The sequence below is a fragment of the Pectinophora gossypiella genome, chromosome Z (assembly GCF_024362695.1).
Source record: "Pectinophora gossypiella chromosome Z, ilPecGoss1.1, whole genome shotgun sequence".
NCBI classification, from domain to species: domain Eukaryota; kingdom Metazoa; phylum Arthropoda; class Insecta; order Lepidoptera; family Gelechiidae; genus Pectinophora; species Pectinophora gossypiella.
The window spans coordinates 8,226,966-8,249,028 of NC_065433.1; the positions used below are offsets into that span (position 1 = coordinate 8,226,966).

At 39.9% G+C, this 22,063-nt stretch overlaps 1 protein-coding gene across 1 annotated transcript in view; it reads right to left on the reverse strand.

Moving 5' to 3' along the window:
- Positions 1-200: 200 nt before the first annotated feature.
- LOC126380255 (uncharacterized) overlaps positions 201-22,063 on the reverse strand; it is a 52,991-nt gene continuing 31,128 nt past the window's right edge. Inside the window, exons 18-30 of the mRNA XM_050029533.1 lie at positions 20,618-20,702; positions 19,579-19,768; positions 18,905-18,987; positions 13,808-13,987; positions 13,401-13,478; positions 12,647-12,805; positions 10,875-11,120; positions 7,363-7,466; positions 6,645-6,791; positions 4,303-4,546; positions 2,627-2,734; positions 2,096-2,239; positions 201-1,287 (exon numbers count right to left, since the gene is read on the reverse strand). Coding sequence (XP_049885490.1) covers positions 1,099-1,287; positions 2,096-2,239; positions 2,627-2,734; positions 4,303-4,546; positions 6,645-6,791; positions 7,363-7,466; positions 10,875-11,120; positions 12,647-12,805; positions 13,401-13,478; positions 13,808-13,987; positions 18,905-18,987; positions 19,579-19,768; positions 20,618-20,702 — 1,957 coding nt within the window. The 3' untranslated portion in view covers positions 201-1,098. The remainder of the gene's footprint in view (positions 1,288-2,095; positions 2,240-2,626; positions 2,735-4,302; positions 4,547-6,644; positions 6,792-7,362; positions 7,467-10,874; positions 11,121-12,646; positions 12,806-13,400; positions 13,479-13,807; positions 13,988-18,904; positions 18,988-19,578; positions 19,769-20,617; positions 20,703-22,063) is intronic.

Genomic DNA, 22,063 nt, shown 5'->3' on the forward strand with positions numbered 1-22,063 from the left:
TAAAATATGTCTGTTATCCAAGGAAAATCTTTACAGCGCCATCTATATTGTTTGTAAGGAACGTAGTCTGGAAAGTCCCTCATTTAATACGAGTCAAAAGAGAAACAAGATTGCTAGATTTTTTACAAATTAATTTATTATTGAAAATTATATTCTAACAAAATCTTACGACTACAAAAATTATTTAACTAAATTATCCATAAAGAAAATAATCAATTATTTATAATTAACATCTAAAAAGTAAAGAAAATCACAGATTTTTGTGCAAATGATAAAATTTGAATAATAAAATTTAAAATAGATCAGGTAGATTAATTATTTGGAACACGTTGCAGTCGGCAATACATTTCCTCCATAGCTATAAATAAAACGGATATTTTCACTATTATTTATGTAAGTTCCTCCAAAATGTTCCATTATACCGATATTGATTTTAGAAATACCGTTTGAATTGCTTAGTTCCAAAATCTATTAAACCCTGATTATTAATCGGATGTCACCCGCAGATTTCGTTCATTTAGAACATTGGAAATGGGAATCATTCCACCACATTTCTATAGGAGCCTATTAATTGAAAGTCAGAGGTAAGTACCTAATGGAAGTTTAGACGTACGTAACGTTGAAATTACTGGATCCATCATTATTTTTTTTTATAATTATTGTTTTTCTTTTTTCAGAAAACGTGCAGAAATTTGCTTTTCAAAGCAAATCACACCGCTCGAGCGCTCGTTCGCCAGTAAGTACTTACTTAGAATCCAGTTTGTCATTTCGATAAAGCACTGGACATACTTCCAGAAATATGATCTATGATGTATATTGGCACAGTTCTATTATAGCAGTGAGCTAATATTGGTTATATTAGGGTCGCTTCTTTAGCAGGCTGCGAATTATGTACTTAAACGTATTTTAGATAAAGTAAGTATTAGCTTTGTAAGCTAGCTTTTGTGGTGACACATATCTCAGCTCATGCATGAACTATTGCGTTTCTCTGGTAAAAACAAATAGGAATGGGTAAATGTGAAAATTGGAATATTGGTTTTTGGACCCTTTGCAATACGGTGACGTCCCGAGACGAGCGGACAACAGTAGTTGTGGGTGTCATTCCTGAGCCAGCGTGGTGGCACGTCGTTCCTCGGTGCTGGGCGTGGCGAGGTGGACGCACGCCCGTTGCGGCCAGGCGGCCGTCCTGGCTCGCTCCATCAGGCCCAGGCAGGACGCACCGCTGTCCACCACGCTGCCGCTGCACAGGCGAGTGCTCGTGGCCGTCAGCGAATGCACTGATATCACCTGCGCAGGCGCACGTCATTAACCCTTCAAGGAAGTTCACGAGTATTATGCGATTTATGTGATAATGTGTGAGTAAGGAAGCGGAATATAATATCAATAAACTTCTAGTATTTTTTTATCTTAGGACCCCGAGACCGACCCCGCCGGCGTGGTCGAAGATTTTCCTCAATTAACGCTTATTGCTATCGCCCGATTAATTCTTTCAAATATTTTTCCTCTCAGACGACGCCCTGAGCCGAGCGCTCCCCATTTGTCCGGCCAAGTAGATAATGCCAACTACTGAAAGAAATGTTGGTGGCAGAGTCCTCTCAAATCAGACGTGGCAAATTTTACACGTTTCAATGAATTTATTCACTAACGTGCATTGAGAGGTGTAATTAAAAATAAGTTTCCTATTTAGTATTTTGCTTTTTCAAGAACAAATTAATTACCATATTTTCATAAAATAAATTTCGTTGTTCATGTTTCATTAATACCTAATCATAATCCAGAGTGTGGAATAATAATCCAAATAAAACATCCTGTCTTCGAGCCAATGTGATAATGATGATGACGATGGTGGCATGGCTTTCTGGGTCAATTTTTAAAATATCTCTATAAGTAGGTAATGCAAAAATATGTTTCTCTTCTTTTGTTGATCGCATCTGTGAGTCCCTACCTGTAACCAATACTTTCGAATTCAATACTCCCCCCAAATTTACATATATACAGGGGGAAAATACACGTACTTACAACAAAATGAGTATTAAGGTAATCAATCGCATTATTTACTTTCGTTATTGAATGAAAGCGGTCTTACTCCGTTTACCTTGGACCTGTGGTGCAGCAGCGGCCGGCTCTCCGATGAGGAGGCGTCGCCTTCCATGCTGCGAGTCTGGTAGCCCCAAGACATGCGCAGAAAAAGCAGCATCGACAGCGCCAGCACCAACGCATACACGAAGAACTCCATTGCCTGAGTGCCATGGAAAAGACATTTTAATAACTAAAACCCGACTATTGAAATCGCGACCTAAAGTGTATGAAACCACGGAACGGTCTTCGAATAAAGACACACGCATAGGCGTGACAGACCTAGGCTCGTATTTTTTTATCGTTCGTCCCCAACTCACGTGCGAAAATAAACCAGACTGTTCTTGCTAATCACAAGTCCTGATATGCTATTTGAAACAGCTATGGGTATTTTCGCACGCGAATCGAAAACGAACGATTGCAAAATACGGGTCCTAGGCGGCCATAGCGCGATGAACTGGACTGGAGAGTCCTGGTTGATATGGAGGAAGGCATTTTCCCAGTAGTGGGACACTTCAGACTACATAAGACAAGTAATTATGTGACTCACACGGGACTCGAATATCTTAGTCTGCGCCACCAGGATGACAATCAAGTTTCCGAACGCAACGGACACGTACCACGCGGCGATTGTGATCGTTTTCATGCTCTTTGGTGCCTGAAGAAGAATAAGCCATCATCATTATCATTGTTGTCAGCCTCTAGCATTTCCACTGAAGCGGAGCGGTGAAGAGCGTGAGAAGTGCGAAATTGGCCAATCACAGCGGGCGAGTGAGCGAGATGGAAGACTTTCTATCACGTTTTGGCTCGTTGTGATTCTTGCACGTTTCCATTGCGCTCGTTTCCACTAACCTAACCTAACATAAAGGCTAGCCTAAAGAATAATCTGGGTTACAATAAGCAATTTTTATAGTACGTATTATGTTTATTCAGTCCGAAATCCCCTTGAAAAATATCAGTCAGGTATACAGAAATCCTGAATGCATTTGCACCGCCGCGCCAATAACATTTTAACAATATCCAATTTGAATACCTATCTACAGAAAAACGTATTTCGATGTCAGAGTTTAAAAATACCACAATATTCACTACACGTGCTAATAACCCAGTCAAATTTTATATAAAACAGAAATCGTGATCTAAAACTGCATTTTCGGTATGTTGTTTGCCTCTTTTGGAGTAGCTAAGGTAACTTTTCAGGCAAAAGAGTTTGGTACCTGCGTAATACGTGAAAAACTGCATAATTTTCGGTAATATTTAAATTTTCGATCTTTCTTACTACCAAGGAATTATTTTACAATAAAAAACACTGTACTTATTAATAGACTACAATATTTGAAACAAATTTAGAATAATTCGATCTTCATAGACCTAATAGATTCTTTCTAAGAATACAACTTCAAAAAAGGAGGCTAACAATTCGCTAATACCTGTGGTACCTCCTACTTACCAAACGAAATCTACACAGACAGGTCAAGGGAACAGCAAATACTCATCGTCGCCGTGAAAACCACGTAATTAAGGGCCTTTTCGAAAAATCACAATCAAAATCACAATGACATTCACAAAACCTCGCAATAAACAAGCTAACTTCAATCTAGGTAATTTTTGGGCTCAATTTCTAACAGGATTTAAATGAATAGGAATATGTTTCCAACTAACAAATCAGTTACTTTTTACTAAACGTCGACACGAAATTACTATGGAATTTGTATGAAAAAGTAACCTGTGACCCTACGAATAAATAATAATGTGACCTCATAGATAAATGTGACAAAATGTCGCACTTATTATAATATTTTTCTTTATTAAAATTAATAAACAAGTTAAACAAAAAAAAGGAAACGTTTATCGTCTCCTCAAAATAGATACATCTGTCTTTATTCAGAATTATATAATGAATTAATGACCTGGGAAACTACCCAATTGTAAAAAAACGGGGTTTTATCGAAAAAAATCACATTAGAATGTGATTTTTCATAAAGGCGTTTTCGTGGTTTTCCCTATAAGGCGACGTTATACAGGGTGTTAGTGACACCGTAACAAATACTGACGGGGATGGTTCAGACCATGATTCTGAGTTGATATCAAGTGGAATGTCCTGTCAGAAAATCCATACTTTTGCGACGGAAAATTCCACTTGACATCAACTCAGAATCATGGTCTGAACCATCCTTCAAAGCTTTCGTTACCATTTCACTAAGACCCTGTATACGTAATGTTTACCTGTGTAAAGGCAAACTCCAGCCCGGAGACAGCAAACATGATCTCAGCGACGGAGACCAGCAGGTACTGCGGCACGATCCAGGCCAAGTGAAGCTCGTTGGGAGGGTTGGGGGCGTGCAGTACGGCCGCGTCCAGCCTGCCCAGCCTCTCGCGGAGACAGAGCACGTACACGCCGCCCATGCGCAGGTTAGCCTCGCCTGACCCATCCACTTCCCCGTTTGCGCTCTGTGCGCGCCATTTGAACCTAAATAAAAATCATCCCCCTAACATTATCCCGTTTTTCACAGGGTCCGCTTACCTAACCTGAAGATTTAACAAGTCCGGTAAACCTAAATCAAATAAAAAAATAAAATTTATTAATTCTTGAAAAATAACAATACGTCACAAATACAAACATAAAAACTAGTCATTAAATAACCCGCCCCTCACTGTTCCCTGAGCAAAGGTGCCCACATCACTAGCCGCATTACCGCGCTGAATGGCAATGGCCAGCCTTTTGCAGCGGGAGTCACCTCTTTGAAATAGGTAAAATAAAATAGGTAAGTACATAGTTTATTATCAATATAGTATCAGAGAACTTTGAAACATAACTTTCTAGTTTAGTACTAGTATCCAATAATATTATAATCTTCCACCACACTGTAATGTGTTAATATGGCTAAGAAGAAGCGGCGCAAGAAACTTTCGCAACATAATTTACATCTTGTGATCACGCTTATGTCCCACCGGGGTAGGCAGATAAAATAGTTACTCAGGCAGAGATCACGGAATTTCAATTAATACAATATAGTCACTATGGACATATACATATATTGGTGCTGAATCTTGTACACACCATCTAATTTTATTTTGTTATAGCTGTCATTTTCTTCTCCGCTGAAAAAGAAAAGGACGGGTAATCGGCAGGCATAAAATGTACGTTACACACGTTAATTTTACGCAGAAATTAAAAAAAATAAGTGGACAGCACACGCCAATCGGGTTACATATTAAGCGAGATGCCTATTTTATTCCCCCGAGCTATTCATTCATTTTAAAATTAACTGTAGTCAATCATCCATTTTCACTCACGAAAAAGAAAATGACAGGTATTAAAATAAAATTAAGATGTATCTGCACGGGGCCATTGACTACTAAGATCAATGTAAGTACTGTGTTCATGCAAATAAATTGTATATCTACTTTTCTATTTTGTTTACCAACAAAGCAGTCTTACGGGAACAAGCTCGTTATAAAAATGATTTTCCTTAACGAGGCAACAAAGGCTACAATGCATTAATCGAAGTAAACATCAACTCTTTGAATACAAACATCTTATTAGTTAGTTGTGATCATTAGTGAGCGTAGTAATTCTATACAAACGCTAATAGAAGCTATACATTGTGCCTTATGGCCTGCGTAGACGTCTCCAATAACGTAGGTAAATACACAAATATTCTACATAGCATCAATGTACTTAATGTCTTATTTATCTTGAGGTCTGGGTTCGATACCCTATGGGGACATTTCCAAAATAAAAAGTAATATATATTCTTCCTTTACAAAATTATGCTCTTAAAGCTGCCTGTTCCAGGAGACCCCGCTATTCTATATAAAGGTGGTAAATTATATTTAATTTATTTTTTTCTAATTATATCTAATCTAATTTACATGCCCAATAAACAGTAACCATAACTAAAACAAAAGAAATTGTGTAGATTTTTGAGTAGATGTATGACATGTGTAAATGTAAGTGTGTGTATGTGTGTGCGCGTGTGTACGTCAAGAAGGGTAATACTAATAATTGAGTGATTTTGTAGAATGTGTAGTTATGTGCAGTTAAAAATCACCTTGTTTGGTTAGAACATCGCCCACAGGACGCGCCTGTACCTAAATGTTTCTCTCCCTCTTGTTCTCGCCTTCAGCGGGTTTGAGAACATACCTATTTTGCGCCTACATAATAGTGGGTAATCTAAATATTTTGTGTTTTAAGTTATGACAGCCTCCGTGGTCTAGTGGTTAGAGCGTTAGGCTCACAATCTGGAGGTCCGGGTTCGATTCCCGATGGGGACATTGTCGAAATCACTTTGTGAGACTGTCCTTTGTTTGGTAAGGACTTTTCAGGCTTGAATCACCTGATTGTCCGAAAAAGTAAGATGATTCCGTGCTTCGGAGGGCACGTTAAACCGTTGGTCCCGGCTATTAGCCGTAAAAACACCTCCACCGACCCGCAGTGGAGCAGCGTGGTGGAGTATGCTCCATACCCCCTCTGGTTGATTGAGGGGAGGCCTGTGCCCAGCAGTGGGACGTATATAGGCAGTTTATGTTTATTAAGTTACGATAGAATTATCCGTTGGGCTTACCTCCCAGGCTGCAGGCACATGTACGCCGACTCCCCAATGTGGTCTATTGGCGCGTCGGACACGTAGTAGATATCGCTCAGCCGTTTATCTGTCTCTATCACTATGGACACGTTCTTGTTGGGTCCCGTCTCGCCAAGGTACACCACTCTAACAGGAAAAATTGAATACAATCACCCCGGGCAGCAAACAGAAGTAGTAAAGAAGCGACAGTTGGTCCTTATAGGTACAGTCCTATGAAAAACAGAACATCTAGGTAGGTAGAAAGATTTTTATTTGATTTCTTTTTCTTTTTTTTTTGGGTGAGAAGGAATATATACAGGGTGTTAGTGACATCGTTACGAAAATTTTGAGGGATGATTCATAGCCATGATTCTGAGCTAATATCAAGTGGATTTTTTTTCACTTAATATCAACTCAGAATCATCGTCTGAATCATCCCTCAAAATTTTCGTAACGATGTCACTAACATCCTGTATAATAGACTTTTCCACACAGGTAGTTAATTTTTAGTTAAATCTTTCTGAGTAAGTATTCGAAGTAAAAATTAAAAAAACTACCGCTGGCAATCAAACCGGCGGTGTAACTAGGTAACTCGTAATAACTTGATTCAACTCAACTCAACTTGACTTGTTCAACTCAAACAAACATACTTATCAAACGAAAATTTCACGCCGCTACACAAATCTAGGGGGAAAAGTGTAGGTAGTTATAAACTCACTTCAGCTTCGGCTTTCCAGTTAGCGATTTGGTGAACGTGTTTGGGTCCATGAAGTAAAACGATATCTGGTCGTCGGAGTTCTGTCCAACTATGACCGGCATGAACTGTGGATGAATAAATATCCACATTAAAAATAAAATAAATAAATAACAAAAAACATAGAATAAATATTGCATAAAATTGCGACGGAAAATTCTACTTGATATGAAATCAGAATCATGGTCAGAACCACCCCTCAAAGTTTTCGTTACGATGACACTAACATCCTGTATAGAATAAACATAGCAATAATTTATTAATCATTTTATCTAAGGTTAGGATAGGTATAATTACCTACCGCCTTACCAACAAATAAACAAGCGGTGAACGTGTGAATAAGTATTTGACATACAAGCAAAATTGAATCCAATGATGAAATAATTCGATTGAACATTGTTTGTCAAATACTTAGGTATAAGTACTCATCAAATGTTCACTGTAAATGGCTGTAAGTAGTCAGTGTAAATTGTGAGTTATTTATATATTTTATATCTTATTACTTTCATAATAAGGTAAGTAAGTGAGTTTATGTAAAACTAGCTTTTGCCCGCGACTTCGTCCGCGTAGCGTGTTATAAAAGAGAGATCTTTGTGTGTGTGGGAGAACAAATCAAATTTCAAGCATCTAACTTATGCAGTTTAGATTTATTCATACAATTTTTTTTTCCCGCTAACTCCCGTTTCCGTGGGAATTTTGCAATATCCTGTTGCAACTAAGCTTTAAGTTAACTAAGGTACCTGCATGCCAAATTTCAAGCGTCTAACTTAAGCGGTTTATATTTTTCATACAAAAGGATTTTCCCGATAATTTCCGTTCCCGTGGGAATTTCGGGAATTCCTTTCTTAGTGCACCTCTACGATACCTAAGCTACGTCCCATCCAAATTTCAAGTGCCTACGTTTAGCCGATTAGGGTGTGCGTTGATATGTCAGTCAGTCAGTTTCTCCTTTTATATATTTAGATATCTTATTACTTTCATAATAAGGTAAGTAATTGAGTTTATGTAAAATGACAATGACCAAAGTGTTCCTATTTATGTTTTATTAAAAGCTTTAGTATGAAATTAATTTTCCTCTAAGATAATTGCCAGTGGATTAATGCGTTGATATCGGGCAGGTATTGCCTGCAGCTAACTCAGGTTAATTAATTAAATAATCTGCGGTGGCGCTTGTTAAACTGTCGAGAGCCATTGAAGTCTCGTCTGAACACTGCCCCATAATACCTAGACAATAGGATATAATATTCCAAACCTGATTTAATTTCCCCACCTCGCTTTCAAAGGTATTGACATCCACGCCAGTAATCCCTAATTGGGCTAGACAGACATAAGACGTGAAAGCCACAAGACAGTAATTGACGTCAGACGATATAGGTTTACTAGCCCATTACCCACAATAGCCTAGTTTACAACTAATCCAATCGCTTACTTTTTACTAAACGTCAAAACACGAAATTCTTATGGAATTTAAGTAAGAAAAAGCACACTGTGACGTCATAGAAAAACGTGATAAAATGTCGGACTTATTACGTTTTTCTTTATTCAAATTCATAAATAAGTTAAATAGAAAAAAGAAAATGTTTTTCGTTAGTTTTAGATATGTCTTTATTTTTCGTGAACCTAGTACTGGACCCAATTAGTTCGTTATGTTAGAAAACATAATTTGTGATGATCTGTTAATAAGAGGAATCGGAGAATACTTACCTACATAGAAGAAACACTCCATACATGCATAGGAACATTCAAAAATTTTGCTGAGCTGATGTCCTTTTTAGAGAGATGTAAGGTTTAAATTAATTATCACTACTTTGTGCTTTGTACCTACAGGTAAGTATACTTATGTCTAAATTCAACGATTTCCCTTCTTTCATTCATTATAAGTCCGTATTAATTTGCAAGTAAGAAGAAGGGCAAACATCTCTCAGTCTTCTTTTTTCCATTGGAATAAAAAAGAGTGTCTGCTCAATCTATTTACTCACCGAGTTGGCTTTGGACGTGAATGTAGCTAGCAGTTATATTTAGATGTAACTACTTCTTCTATCGTGTGGGTTGTGAGGTGAATTACCAATCTCATTAACCCTGGTGTCAGGGTTATTATTGAGCCGCCAAAGGCCCCTGACATGGCTCATGTAACGACTACTTACATCAGTAAGTAGTAACCGGGACCAACGGCTTAACGTGCCTTCCGAAGCACGGATCATCTTACTTTTTGGACAATCAGGTGATCAGCCTGTAATGCCCTAACCAAACTAGGGATCACAAAGTTATTTCTGTTATATGTCCCCACCGGGATTCGAACCCGGGACCTCCGGATCGTGAGCCCAACGCTCAACCACTGGACCACGGAGGTCGTTACTGTAACTGTACCACAGTTTTCTACTATCACGCAACGTAACTTGTCAAACAAATACAGAACTTGGTGAAATTTTAATGTGACTTCGTGACTACTACCGTTCGTTTGAGTTCTTCAAGACCTTACGTCAACACAAATTAACTTAGTTTACAAAAAACAAACAACTGCAAAATCCAATTAAATCAACAAAATTACGGCTTTTCGACGTAGTAGGTACGTGTGGGCATGGTCTGTAGGAGTTTTCAAACACTTTAGACAGTTTCGTAAGTGCTTTTGTAAGCGTCAGTACCGTACTGATGTCGTGCAGCATTTTTACCCCTATTGTTTGTACTTGAGTTGAAAAATGATTAACAATCAATACACAGCGCCGCGCTGGTTTGAACCCCGGCACCAGATTTACCTTAGCAGTATTGTAACACAGTTGACTCGACCATTATAGACGGCGATACGGCCCACCACCTATCACTTTGGCCTAATTGAAAACTCGGCGAGGTGGGGGTAGTTCATCTTACGATGGACGTACCTCTGACTACCTCGTGAGCTTATGTTGTGTGTCCCAATACAGCAGAGAGAAAAAAAAGAAAAAAATGTTGAAAAACACTTCTCTGCTGCATTGGGAAAAGAGAAACAACTAAAAAAATGCTGTCAGCTGGTTATTACCCAGCTTCTTATTATTTCATACGTCGAAGAGTCGATTATTGTGTCTGCGTCAACATGATAAACTATTGTAGGGCGAAAATCATCTGTGACCATAAGTTTTTGAGATTTCCGATTACTGGTCGTAGGAAAAAAGAAAACTTTCTAAAACCAGACGTCTCCTAGATCTAATATACCTACTTATACTTACTATCTCTCTTTCTCTCTTGGTATTCAGGAAGAGATATACTTACTTAGTATGGAAAAAACTACTTCTTTATTAATATTCGTGTTTCGTTTTCATATCTTGGGCCTATGAAGTCTTGGACTTTTGGAAGGAGTGCGTAGGGCCAAATATTTGTTTTTTTTTGTATTTCCTATGTAGCAGAAGCAGAAGCTGTCGTCTTTTATTTGTGTGCAATAAAGTTTTTATTATTATTAATACCTTACCTGCGTGTAAACTGTCAAATAAATAAATAGATATTACCATGCCATCGACGGTCCGGAGTTCATGTTTGAGCGTGTGCCGGTTCATGATCCTGCCGGCGCAGTTGACGGGGCATCGCGCGGTGATAGTGTACGGGCGGTGCGGCAGCGGCGTCATCAGCACCGTACCGTACATGTCCACGAGCGCCAGGCCTTCGCCCCCCACGCCCACCTCGATGCCGCACCCCAATGTGTTCAGAAGAACAAGACCCGTCTGATGGTGGCGAGGTAATTGCAGTGTCGATCGCTGTGTACAGTCGACTACGTCATTAGCTTTAAGAACTTAATAAATTAACAAGCTCTTATCCCCCAACTTAGTTCGCGTCAAACCCTACTAATAAAACTATAGAAGATTCATAAAAATACTGCCACCCCTATTTACGCCTTTAGGAGTGGAATTTCTCAAAATCCCTTCTGAGTGAGTGTCTACGTCCTAAAAGGAACCTCCATGCAAAATTTGAGACTCCTAGCATTTATAGTTTCTAAGATTTCGTGATAAGTGAGTCAGTCATTGCTTGAGTGACCTTTCGCTTTTATATATAAGTATATAGATAAAACCGATAGATATATTCTTTACTTAAAGTTAAGTTGTTAACCTTAAAGAACGAAAATCATTGGAGAAGTAAAATTGGCATCATGACACATGAGAGCCACACATAATGAAATATGTTAATTAAAGTTTACTAATAAAAATATAATGTTAGATAGGCTATAGAGAAGGGCGGAAGGCAAGAGGGAAACCACTGCCCTATTTTTCCCTAAAAAAGCAGCATGGAAAATGCTTCACCGACAAGACCGTAGTTCTTAAATTGATGATGATGATGAGGCTATAGGGAATCGCTAGCAATTCTATATATAGTCTCTACTCTACGCAATTTTATTACGCCTAAACCAAGACACGCGTTAGCAAGCTAGACATAGCTTTCTGCATTCTAAAGCCATTATTTCTAGTCCTTTGACGTTCTCTTCTGTATCAGACTTCTTAACAAGATTGTCGGACAATCTCATATTGCAACTTATAAAACACGTTAAGACGTTTCTTACAAAGTAAAAAGGTCGTAAAATGAGGAAAACATTGTAGACTTCATGTTTAAAATTGCACGGGGCGCACGGGCTGCGGCGAGGTCGGCGTATTGTCAGCGGGCCTGGTAAAATGCTAGAATATGCAGCAGAATCCACGCCTCAAAGACGTATCGCATAAAACCCACCCTCGGGAACAATGATAAACTTTGTTACACAATCCTTCGCAGTTTACGCTAAAGCTCGCTGATGCTACACGAAGGACGAATTTCAAATTTCGAATTCATGTTTGGATAATAAATGATTATCACGTGTTCAGCGGTGAAGGAAAATATCGTGAGGAAACCCACATTCCCGAGAAATGCATTTTCGGAGGTATGTAACCTAACTTGTATAGGGCTGGCTTTCCCTTCGCGGGTTGGAAAGTCAGACAGGCAGTCGCTTCTGTAAAAAACCGGACCTGTCAAATCTTCAGGTTAGGTAATCGGATCCTGTAAAAAACAAGATTGTGCTAGGGAGATGATGGTGATGACAGAAAACATACAATACACACACACATACATATTTTAAGTAATATCTAGGTAAGTACCTATTTTAATACATTTAGAAATGACTTCGGTGTAGTATATATTATGGAACAGCTAATCTGAACGGATCATACTCGACTCGACTGCTCCACTGCGTTTTGTGCTAGCCAACCCATTCACCACAATTCAATTAACCATAAATACCTATTATGGGGTAAGATTTTACCTCGATGCCAATTTGTAGGATTCCAGCAGATACAAATGCCATGGAGGCGAGCATGCCACCGATGAACATCTTCTGCAGCGGGGGGAGGTCGGGCAGAAGTGGCCACGCGCCGCCGGGGCACAGTGGGATCATCAGCAGCACCATTGCCGGGTTCATTACCTGCAAGCATAGCCTTATTCAGGTCCTAGCCAACATCAACCCACAATACGTCCCACTGCGGGTCACAGGCCCTATGTCAATCAACCGGAGGAAATATAGAGAGCATACAACACGCTGGTCCACTGTATAACACGCCCGAATTTAAACACGTTACGTCAAGGACGACGCGTAAGTACCTCTGAGGCGTCTCGATCGAATCTCGATTCGCACGAGTTATATCTACGTTATGTCAGTGAGTCGCAAAATAGGAGCATTTCCAACTTGGCTAGGTGTAATGGCTACAGTGTTCGGCTCACAATCTGGAGGACAGGGTTTGATTCCTGAAGGATTGACGGTTTTGTAAGACTGTTCTTTGTTTGGTTAGGACATTGCAGGTTTGGGCAGATGATTATCCGAAGGTCCGAGAAGTATGAGCCCGAAGCGCAAGGGTACATCGGCCGATAGGAGAGTGAAGGCGTTGATCGGTACTATTTATTTACTTACAGTAAGTACTAATCGTTACATGACTCATGTCAAGTTTCCTCGGTGGCTCAATAACAAAGAACCCTGGCACCAGAGTAATGAGGTCGATAGATCTTAAAAACCAGTATATCACCTGCAGCTGGTCCGGTAGGAGGGTCACGCCGAACACTTCACTGCGCAGGCGCGACGCTTGGAAAGTCCAACGCGAACCCTTGGTGGATGATCAAAAGACAACACTTAGAAGACTGATCTTTCGTTTTGTAATATAATACAAGTGTATTGTAATGACCAATTTTCACGCGTTTTATAATTATTATGTTTTCAACACATTTGGGAAGAAAAATTCAATACTATTTCCAAAGTTTTATGTACCTAAAAGCGATGCAATAAGAGCCATGTCAGGGGCATTTGGCGGCTCAATAGACGGCTGACACCAGGGTTGATGGGGTTTATAATCCACCTCTCAATCCACACGATACAAGAAGAAGAGGTACTTTACGAGCTAGTGTGTTGAAAAATTATATTAGTACACGCACTTACCTGTTGATCGAAGAGCGACCAGAATATAGGCACGGGCAGGTACATGTAGAGGATGGAGCACACGACCTTCATGTCGGAGACCAGCTTCTCGCCGTACTGCTCCGTGGAGTAGTCCAGCCAGTGCTCCCGCGGCGCGCCTTCCACCGCCGGGTCGTACCGCATCTTCCTCTTCAGCGCAGACTGGCGACCAACGAGTTATTACAAGTTGAAACCTTGATGGTTTTCTGAGTGAACAGAACGTACCCCTTCCCTGTACGACATACAGGGTATTAGTGACTTCGTAACGAATACTCAGGAGAGTGATTCAGACCATGATTCTGGGTTAATATCAAGTGGTATTTTCCGTCGCAAAATTCATGATTTTTTTTGTTACGATGGTGACATCGTAAGGGTGTAAGTGATTACACCCCGTACAAGTAGCTATACAAGTAGGTATGGGTGTTAGTGATACCGTAACGAATACTGAGAGAGATTATTCAGACCATGATTCACTTGATATCAACTCAGAATTATGGTCTGAATCATCCCTCAAAGTTTTCGTTACGATGTCACTAACACCCTGTATAGTACTGCCGACTTAGTCATAAGTTTGAATGAGTGTCCTTTTGCTAGTATTTAACCGACTTCAAAAAAGAGGTTATTTCATTGACTGATTTTTAGGCTTCCGTGACCAAACGGTAAAAAAATGGTCTCTATTACTAAGACTCCGCTGTCCGTCCTTCCGTCCGTCTGTCACCCGGCTGTATCTCATGAACCGTGATAGTCAGATAGTTGAAATGTTCACAGATGATGTTTTTCTGTTGCCGCTATAACAACAAATACTAAATAACAGAATAAAATAAATCTTTTTTTTTTATTTTTGCCCTTTTTGCTTTGGCACTTGGCCGTCTTTTTTAATCTTGGTTGCTTCAGAACTATCGTTTTTTATAAACCGATTTGAAAAAATGATTTTGACGTGACGTGTTGGAAATTTGCTTTGGATAGTCTGGACAAACGGGACGAAAGAGAACATGCCTTTGACTGCCCAGGTGAGCGCGAGCTTAGAATGGTAGAGTATTTGTTTTCAGCGAATACCTAGGTATATATACCTACCTATCTATTTCTTACTTCCCATTCCCTTAGTACTGGGTGAGAGCCCTTAGCGCTGCCCGTTTCTCCGGCCAAGTGGTTAATACCAACCCACACTAGGTCACGTCAATAAAAATAATTCCCTTAGCACTTACCCACCTTACCTACAAATTCCGTTACAAAGAAAATCACTGTGTAACTTGTACATTGCCGAGCACACAACGCCGGGAGAGAACTGTCGCACAGGCTCAGGGTGTGCTAGATTCCTTTAACTAACTAGGAATTCGCTTTTCATCACTTGCCAGGCTTGCCACCCTCGCTAGCTAGGTACGTACCTAACTGCAATTTAGTACGGGTACCTAACAAAGGACCGTACAGGACGCTTGTTTTATGTTTAATTGAAATATAAATTGTTTCATAAGTAGGGAATCGCTTGTTTTTGGGGCGCGTAGACGTGAAATGTTTAGAGCCAAAATGTTTCCACATCCTTCAGTACTAACACTAAAGAAATTAATAAAAATGTAGATATAGGATTAACATAACCCAATCATGTGACATTTGGTTACTCATGTTGAATTGTCACAGTTTCACTAGTGTTGGCGCAGCATTAGCGTAACGGCAGCGTAGAGCCACCATAGCATACGCGTAGCATTAACAACTCTATTTTTTACTAGGACTTGGCTAAATTCTCAGGCGATTTTTCATGAGAAAGTCGATGTCTTCTTACATATTATCTTTCTTGACATTGTCGATGTTTCTCCATCGTCCAACGACGCGACACCTGTACATGCCATGGTTTCTCCCATGTTCGTCAGACAAAGGCTTTCCTTTGTATTCGCATGTAAACAGTAGGCGGATTCAAGGTTCGGACGAACTCGTACAATGACCACACCAACGAATAACTACTCTCTCGGCTACACGAATGAAATACAGTTCACAATTACATTGGATTGGTTAAGAATAGCATGTTCCTTGGACTGGTTGAATGGGTTCTATCTGTAAAACGTCAGGTTTAAAATTCGAACTACAATCCAGCACACACCATCGTAGTCATACCTGTCGGTATCTACTCGTATCATATCTAGACGGTACCTATCCGATATCCCCGTCTAAGTATAACAGAATGTTACAACTAGATTTCTCGTATATATATTTCCAATAGACTTTGTATATAATACATACTTAAATCCATTTTCTACTAATTTATCTTTTTTTATCCATTGTCTATTAGTCTAGCGGTTAAAACATGCGAATAGACAGTGTGTTCCACTTACAATACTTTTTATCGCGCTCCACGACTACTATGGATCGAGCAATGATGAGTGGCCAAGTAGTGAGTGTCGTCCGACATACTTTATCAATATAAAATACTTTGTTTTCGAATTTGTGTATCACGTATTTCAAAGAGAAAATTTAAATCGAAAGAAATTCCAACTCGGACGGCGCTTGAACCCGCAGCTCTTGTCAAGCCGGGACGAGCGTGTTAACCATTACACCACCGGGTCCTCCCCCTGTCCACGCGAAATTCTTTCGATCTATCGATCTTCATTAAGCCGACGACGGCGCCATCTATCTAGAATATTGGCCTTTATTCTTATTGGCCTTTGATAGACTGGAATGGAAAATACTACACCGACAAGAGCGTGGCTCTTAAATTGATGATGATGAATATTACTTTAGACCGACAAGTCTACAGTTACTTATAGATTTAACCTTATCGTAAAGATGACACCTTAGCTATTTTTAAATGACTTTTTCTGTTTAAATTTTCTCTTTGTGAATTTCCCTAAGCAGGGGTAAGTGCTACAAAAACAAAAATCACGTTTTTCATGTTTTTTGTATACTAGTAAAATTCAGAACCAAAAATAATGTGCCGAATTTTATAAACTGTGGCAGCCCAAGTGTCAGCTAACGCTAATGACGACACGTCTTAGAAGGGGCACAGAAGAAACATCAATCATTGAGATAGTTTTTCGGGCATTAGTTGCACAAAAACCAGCGTATGAAAGGACACGCATGGTAATGTGAAATAGATTGATTCCTCCGCGCCCGTAATCGTGAGGTTATTCATGACGTATGATCCCGCCTTCCAGGGTCACGGAATTTTCTATGATGATGATAAACTGGATGTGAATGGTCATTTATAAATTGGCAATCTAATATTGAACGATAATCTTCTTCTATCGTGTGGGTTGTGAGGTGAAGTACCTCATCAACACTGGTGTCAGGGTTACTATTGAGCCGCCAAAAGCCCCTGACATGGCTCATGTAACGACTACTTACTTACATCAGTAAGTAGTAACCAACGGGTTAACGTGCCTACCGAAGCACGGATCATCTAACTTTCGGACAATCAGGTGATCAGCCTATAATGTCCTAACCAAACTAGGGACCACAAAGTAATTTTTGTGATATATCCCCACCGGGAATCGAACCCGGGACCTCCGGATCGTGAGCCCAACACTCAACCACTGGACCACGGAGGTCGTGAACGATAATAATGTTAAATTATAGGTACCCAATTTCCTATTCCGAGAGATACAGAGTAATGTTTGATAAGTAAGACGATGCTACTTAGGTAGGTTTCTGCTCCGCACCACCTAAATCCCCTGGTAGTTGCAGCTTCCGAACTCAACCCGATTTGGAACAGTACTGAAAAATATTGGCGCCTTAAGGACGAAATATACGTAATATACGATCAAAGACCCTGACAACCCGACTACTCTAGCCATATAGGCGGTCAATCAGCTTGCGACAACAAACACTTCAGGACAGCTAATATGCGCAACGTGATAAAATTTTGTCACGGTCATTTTATCCATTCTAACGATATACTTATGTCGTTTTGTCGATTGGTGCTAACATGTGAACCCAAGTGTAAGCAATGTTGTTCTGTCAAAATATGAACAAACTTATCGATTTCGACAAAATTCATTGAATCAATCGATAATTTTATCACGTTGTGCATGTTAACCATGCTTCTTCTTATCGTGTGGGTTGTGGGGTGGAATACCAGCCTCATCAACCCTGGTGTCAGGGTTATTATTGGGCCCCCAAAGGCCCCTGACATGGCTCATGTAACGATTACCCCTGCAGGACCCCGATACCGACCCTGCGGGCGTGGACGACGGTTTCCCTCATTCAACGCTTATCTTATTCTTTTAAATATATAATCCACTCAGACGACGCCCGCAGCCGAGGTTCGCACAAGTGGGCATTTTCAGGCCAGTTGTCTTAATTTTTGTACCGGTTGGGAGCCCTAGCTCTCCAATTACATAACTAAGACAAAGTTCTGACAAATTAGGAAAAAATATTTTCTTGCATCTTTAAAGATTTGATTTGTAAACTAATGTTGTGTAATGTTTACCCCGAAAGAGCATCGTCAGACTTATCGTGTATTTTACTTAACTAGTGCTTCTCAGAAAATAAGATTGACAATCCAATTAATAGTTTAATTAATACAGGGTGTTAGTGACACCATAACGAAAACTTTAGGGAATGATTCAGACCATGATTCTGAGTCGGTATCAAGTGGAATTTCCTGTCGGAAAAGTTATAACAATTTTAGTGTTTTTTAAATTATTTTCAGTTACATACTTTTGGGACGGAAAATTCCACTTGTTATCAACTCATCCCTCAAACTTTTCGTTACGATGTTACTAACATCCTGTAGAGCAGACAAGCTTTATAAGATGTAAATCAAATAGCTGTAAAAAAAAATTGTTTTTTATCAAGTATTAAGTAAATACCTGATAGTTTAAAAAAATAAGATGATTCCGTACTGCGTAGGGCACGTTACGCCGTTAGTCCCGGCTATTAGCCGACTATTAACCCGCAGTGGAGCAGCGGGCAGCTTGGTGGAATATGCTCCATACCCCCTCCGGTTGATTGAGGGGAGGTCATTGCCCAGCAGTGGGGCCTACTCGTACATAGGCTTATTATAACTAAGCTGTGTTAAGTACTTGAAATGTTCATTTTATGAAGAGATCCTCTTATTACTTACTTAATACAGTATTGTTCAGCACTTACCCAAGCACACGAAACGAATTTTAAGGTAGTGTTATCGCGCGGCTGTTTAATCCGGTACCAAGGCTTCCCCGCGACGAATATAACTGCAATCAATACAAATTGTGAGCTTGACTACGTACACATATCTGTCAGAAATGGCTCGAGGCAATATACAACGTAAACAACCTATATACGTCCCACTGCTGGGCACAGGCCTCCCCTCAATCAACCGAAGGGGGCGCAATATACAAATTAGAGGTAAATATATTGAAGAAAAAAATTTCCAATATAAGCTCATGTCTATCCAATTGGTGTAGTCAAAGGTACAATCAAAGAGCAAAAGTGCAGTCACTTCTTCTTCTTCTATCGTGTGTGTTGTAAGGTGGATTACCAACCTCATCAACCCTGGTGTCAGGGTTACTACTGAGCTGCCAAAGGCACTTGCCATGACTCATGTAACGACTACGTATACTTACATCAGTAAGTAGTAACCGGGACCAGCGGCTTAACGTACCTTCCGAATCACGGATCGTCTTACTTTCGGACAATCAGATGATCAGCCTGCAATGTCTTAACCAAAAAAGGGGACACAAAGTGTTTTTTTTTTAATGATTAAGTCCCCACCGGGATTCCAACCCAGAACCTCCAGATCTAGAGCCCAATGCTCAACCACTGGACCACGGAGTCAAACTTACTGATAGATAAGAGCACAAGCAACGCCGGGAATCCGAAGCCGAGCGCGTAGCAGGCGTCGTCCCCGAAACACATGACACTCCTGCGCAGGGCCGGCGTCACCACCATGCCCATGAACCCGCCCAGGTTCACCGTGCAGTAGAACGTCGAGAAGAAGCGCTGCAGGCGCTGGTTGTCCTCAGGCAGGCGAAACTTCAACAATAATGTTCCCTTTACATTTCATACACATATATAACTGCTTTGTTTGAAAGTGGAAGAAGCGACAGTGTTGTGTCAGGTTCGTAGAAAGCGGAATAGGTACCGTGTGTATGTGTGTGTTTTTTCTTTCTTTCTTTATTTCAAATTCCGTGGTTCCCCTTTTCCAACGGGAAATAGGCGTATGTACATAATATATGTATAACTTCATAATGTGCATTTATTTTACAACTATTCTAAAAAAAATATTACTAAACAATTACAAATAGGGCCTGTTTATTTCATTCTGCTTTGCTTTCTTGCCTCTAGCTCTTAGAAAACAATTGTGTTCAGTGGTCATAGTAAGAGATGCAAGTTGCTTTCTAGCCACTCGCAACTATGTATAACTTCTCTAGCAACTTTTCTAGCAACTATGTATAACTGTTTAAGTTTTGTTGGAATCTGAATAACACTTTGTTTCTTCGGCGTAAAGATTTATTTAGTTTCAAAGAAATATCAGTAGCAATAATTTACTTAACTAGCAATATATTTAATAATAGATAAAAAGAGTGGAAAAAGCGAAAATGGTGCTTCATGACTCTAGAAAGTGGAATATTTCGATTGTCTGCCTACCCCAATGGGAAATAGATGTGACTTTGATTGTTACTTTTTCAAAATCTGTTTTCGTATGGGTTGTGTGATCAATGGCAAACCTAACCCTAGTGTCAGGATTAGGTACTATTGAGCCACCAAAGGCCCTGACATGCCTCATATAACGGCTACTTGCTGACATGTAAATAATATAGGTACTTATTTAGGTTTTATAATTTGCAATACTTATCCGTATCTGATTTTTTTATATCCTACCTGGTCACCTCCGAAGGCTGCAACACATGGTTTAATGCCTCCAGTGCCAGTGGCTATCAGTATAAGACCGAGCATCGAAGTAGACCTGGGGGTTAAAAAGGCCACATTGAAGCAATTTATCTAAAAAATCAATGATATTTCAAGAATATAAGAGTAAGTGTGCAATGCACGTAAGTCGTATATGTTAGTCTAGGTGAGTTTGTTGTCGTATTTCTGAGAAACGTTTCATAAAAATAGGTTTAGAGAGTTTCAAGTTAAAAATGAAAACGTTATGCTGATATTCTTATTATTAGGAATCTTGCGTTTCGATATAATATATATTATAATACGTAGAGGCTCAGATTAGGTCATTTTATATAAAATATCTAAGTAAGTATCATTGGTAAAGGTTTGAGCGTCCGGACGTACATTAAACGAAGCATAAGGCCGAGTTATATTCGAGTCTTACGATAGCGTAGGACCAAGTTTTTTTTCTTACTAGTCTGGATTGTCCCACTGCTGGGATTAGGCCTCCCCTCTGAGCTTCCACTTCTCCCTGTCCTCAGCAACCCCTGCCCAATCCGTCTCGAACGCGTCCAGGTCATCTTTCAATCGCTTCCTGGATCTGCCTCTTCGTGACAGCTTTTGCACACCTATCATATTCCATTCTGCAAACATGACCGACCCTCTCCCACTTTATCAAGTAGCACCAGGTTACTTACGTAATCATATTTTCAATATTACCTCATCATCACTAATTCAAGAGCCACGCTCTTGTCGGTGTAGTATTCTCCGTGCTCCTTTTTAGGGAAAAATAGGGCAGTGGTTCTGACGTGAGTGGGTGGCAATATCACTTACTCGAGTTTAAAGTAGGTATTTAATTAAGTAATACCTAAGTTAGTATTTTGTTGAATACAATGAAAAAAGAATCTTAAATAGAATCCTAAATAGTACTACCTAACTTAATATATTGTTGAATGCAATGAAAAAATAATCTTAACTCTGAAGTCGGCGCAAATAGAATAAAAATACGGTCGAACTGCGATGGAGCATTGGGAAAATAGTAAGTGCACTTTTTATTTTATCTTTCCATAGGTAAGTATTATCGGCAACAGAAAAAATCTACAATGCCGACCATATTTATATCATTATCATCAGCCCATTAACGTCCCCACTGCTGGGGCACGGGCCTTCCCTATCCATCCGGATAGGGAGATCGGGCCTTAAACCATCACGCGGGCCCGGTGCGGATTGGTGGTTATTAACGACTGCTAATGCAATCGGGACCAACGGCTTAACGTGCCTTCCGAAGCACGGAGGAGCTCGAGATGAAAACTTTTTTTTGTGGTCACCCATCCTATGACCGACCTTTGCGAAAGTTGCTTAACTTCAACAATCGCAAACCGAGCGCGTTTACCGCTGCGCCACCGAGCTCCTCCTATAAGTCTCATATTTGTATACTTACCT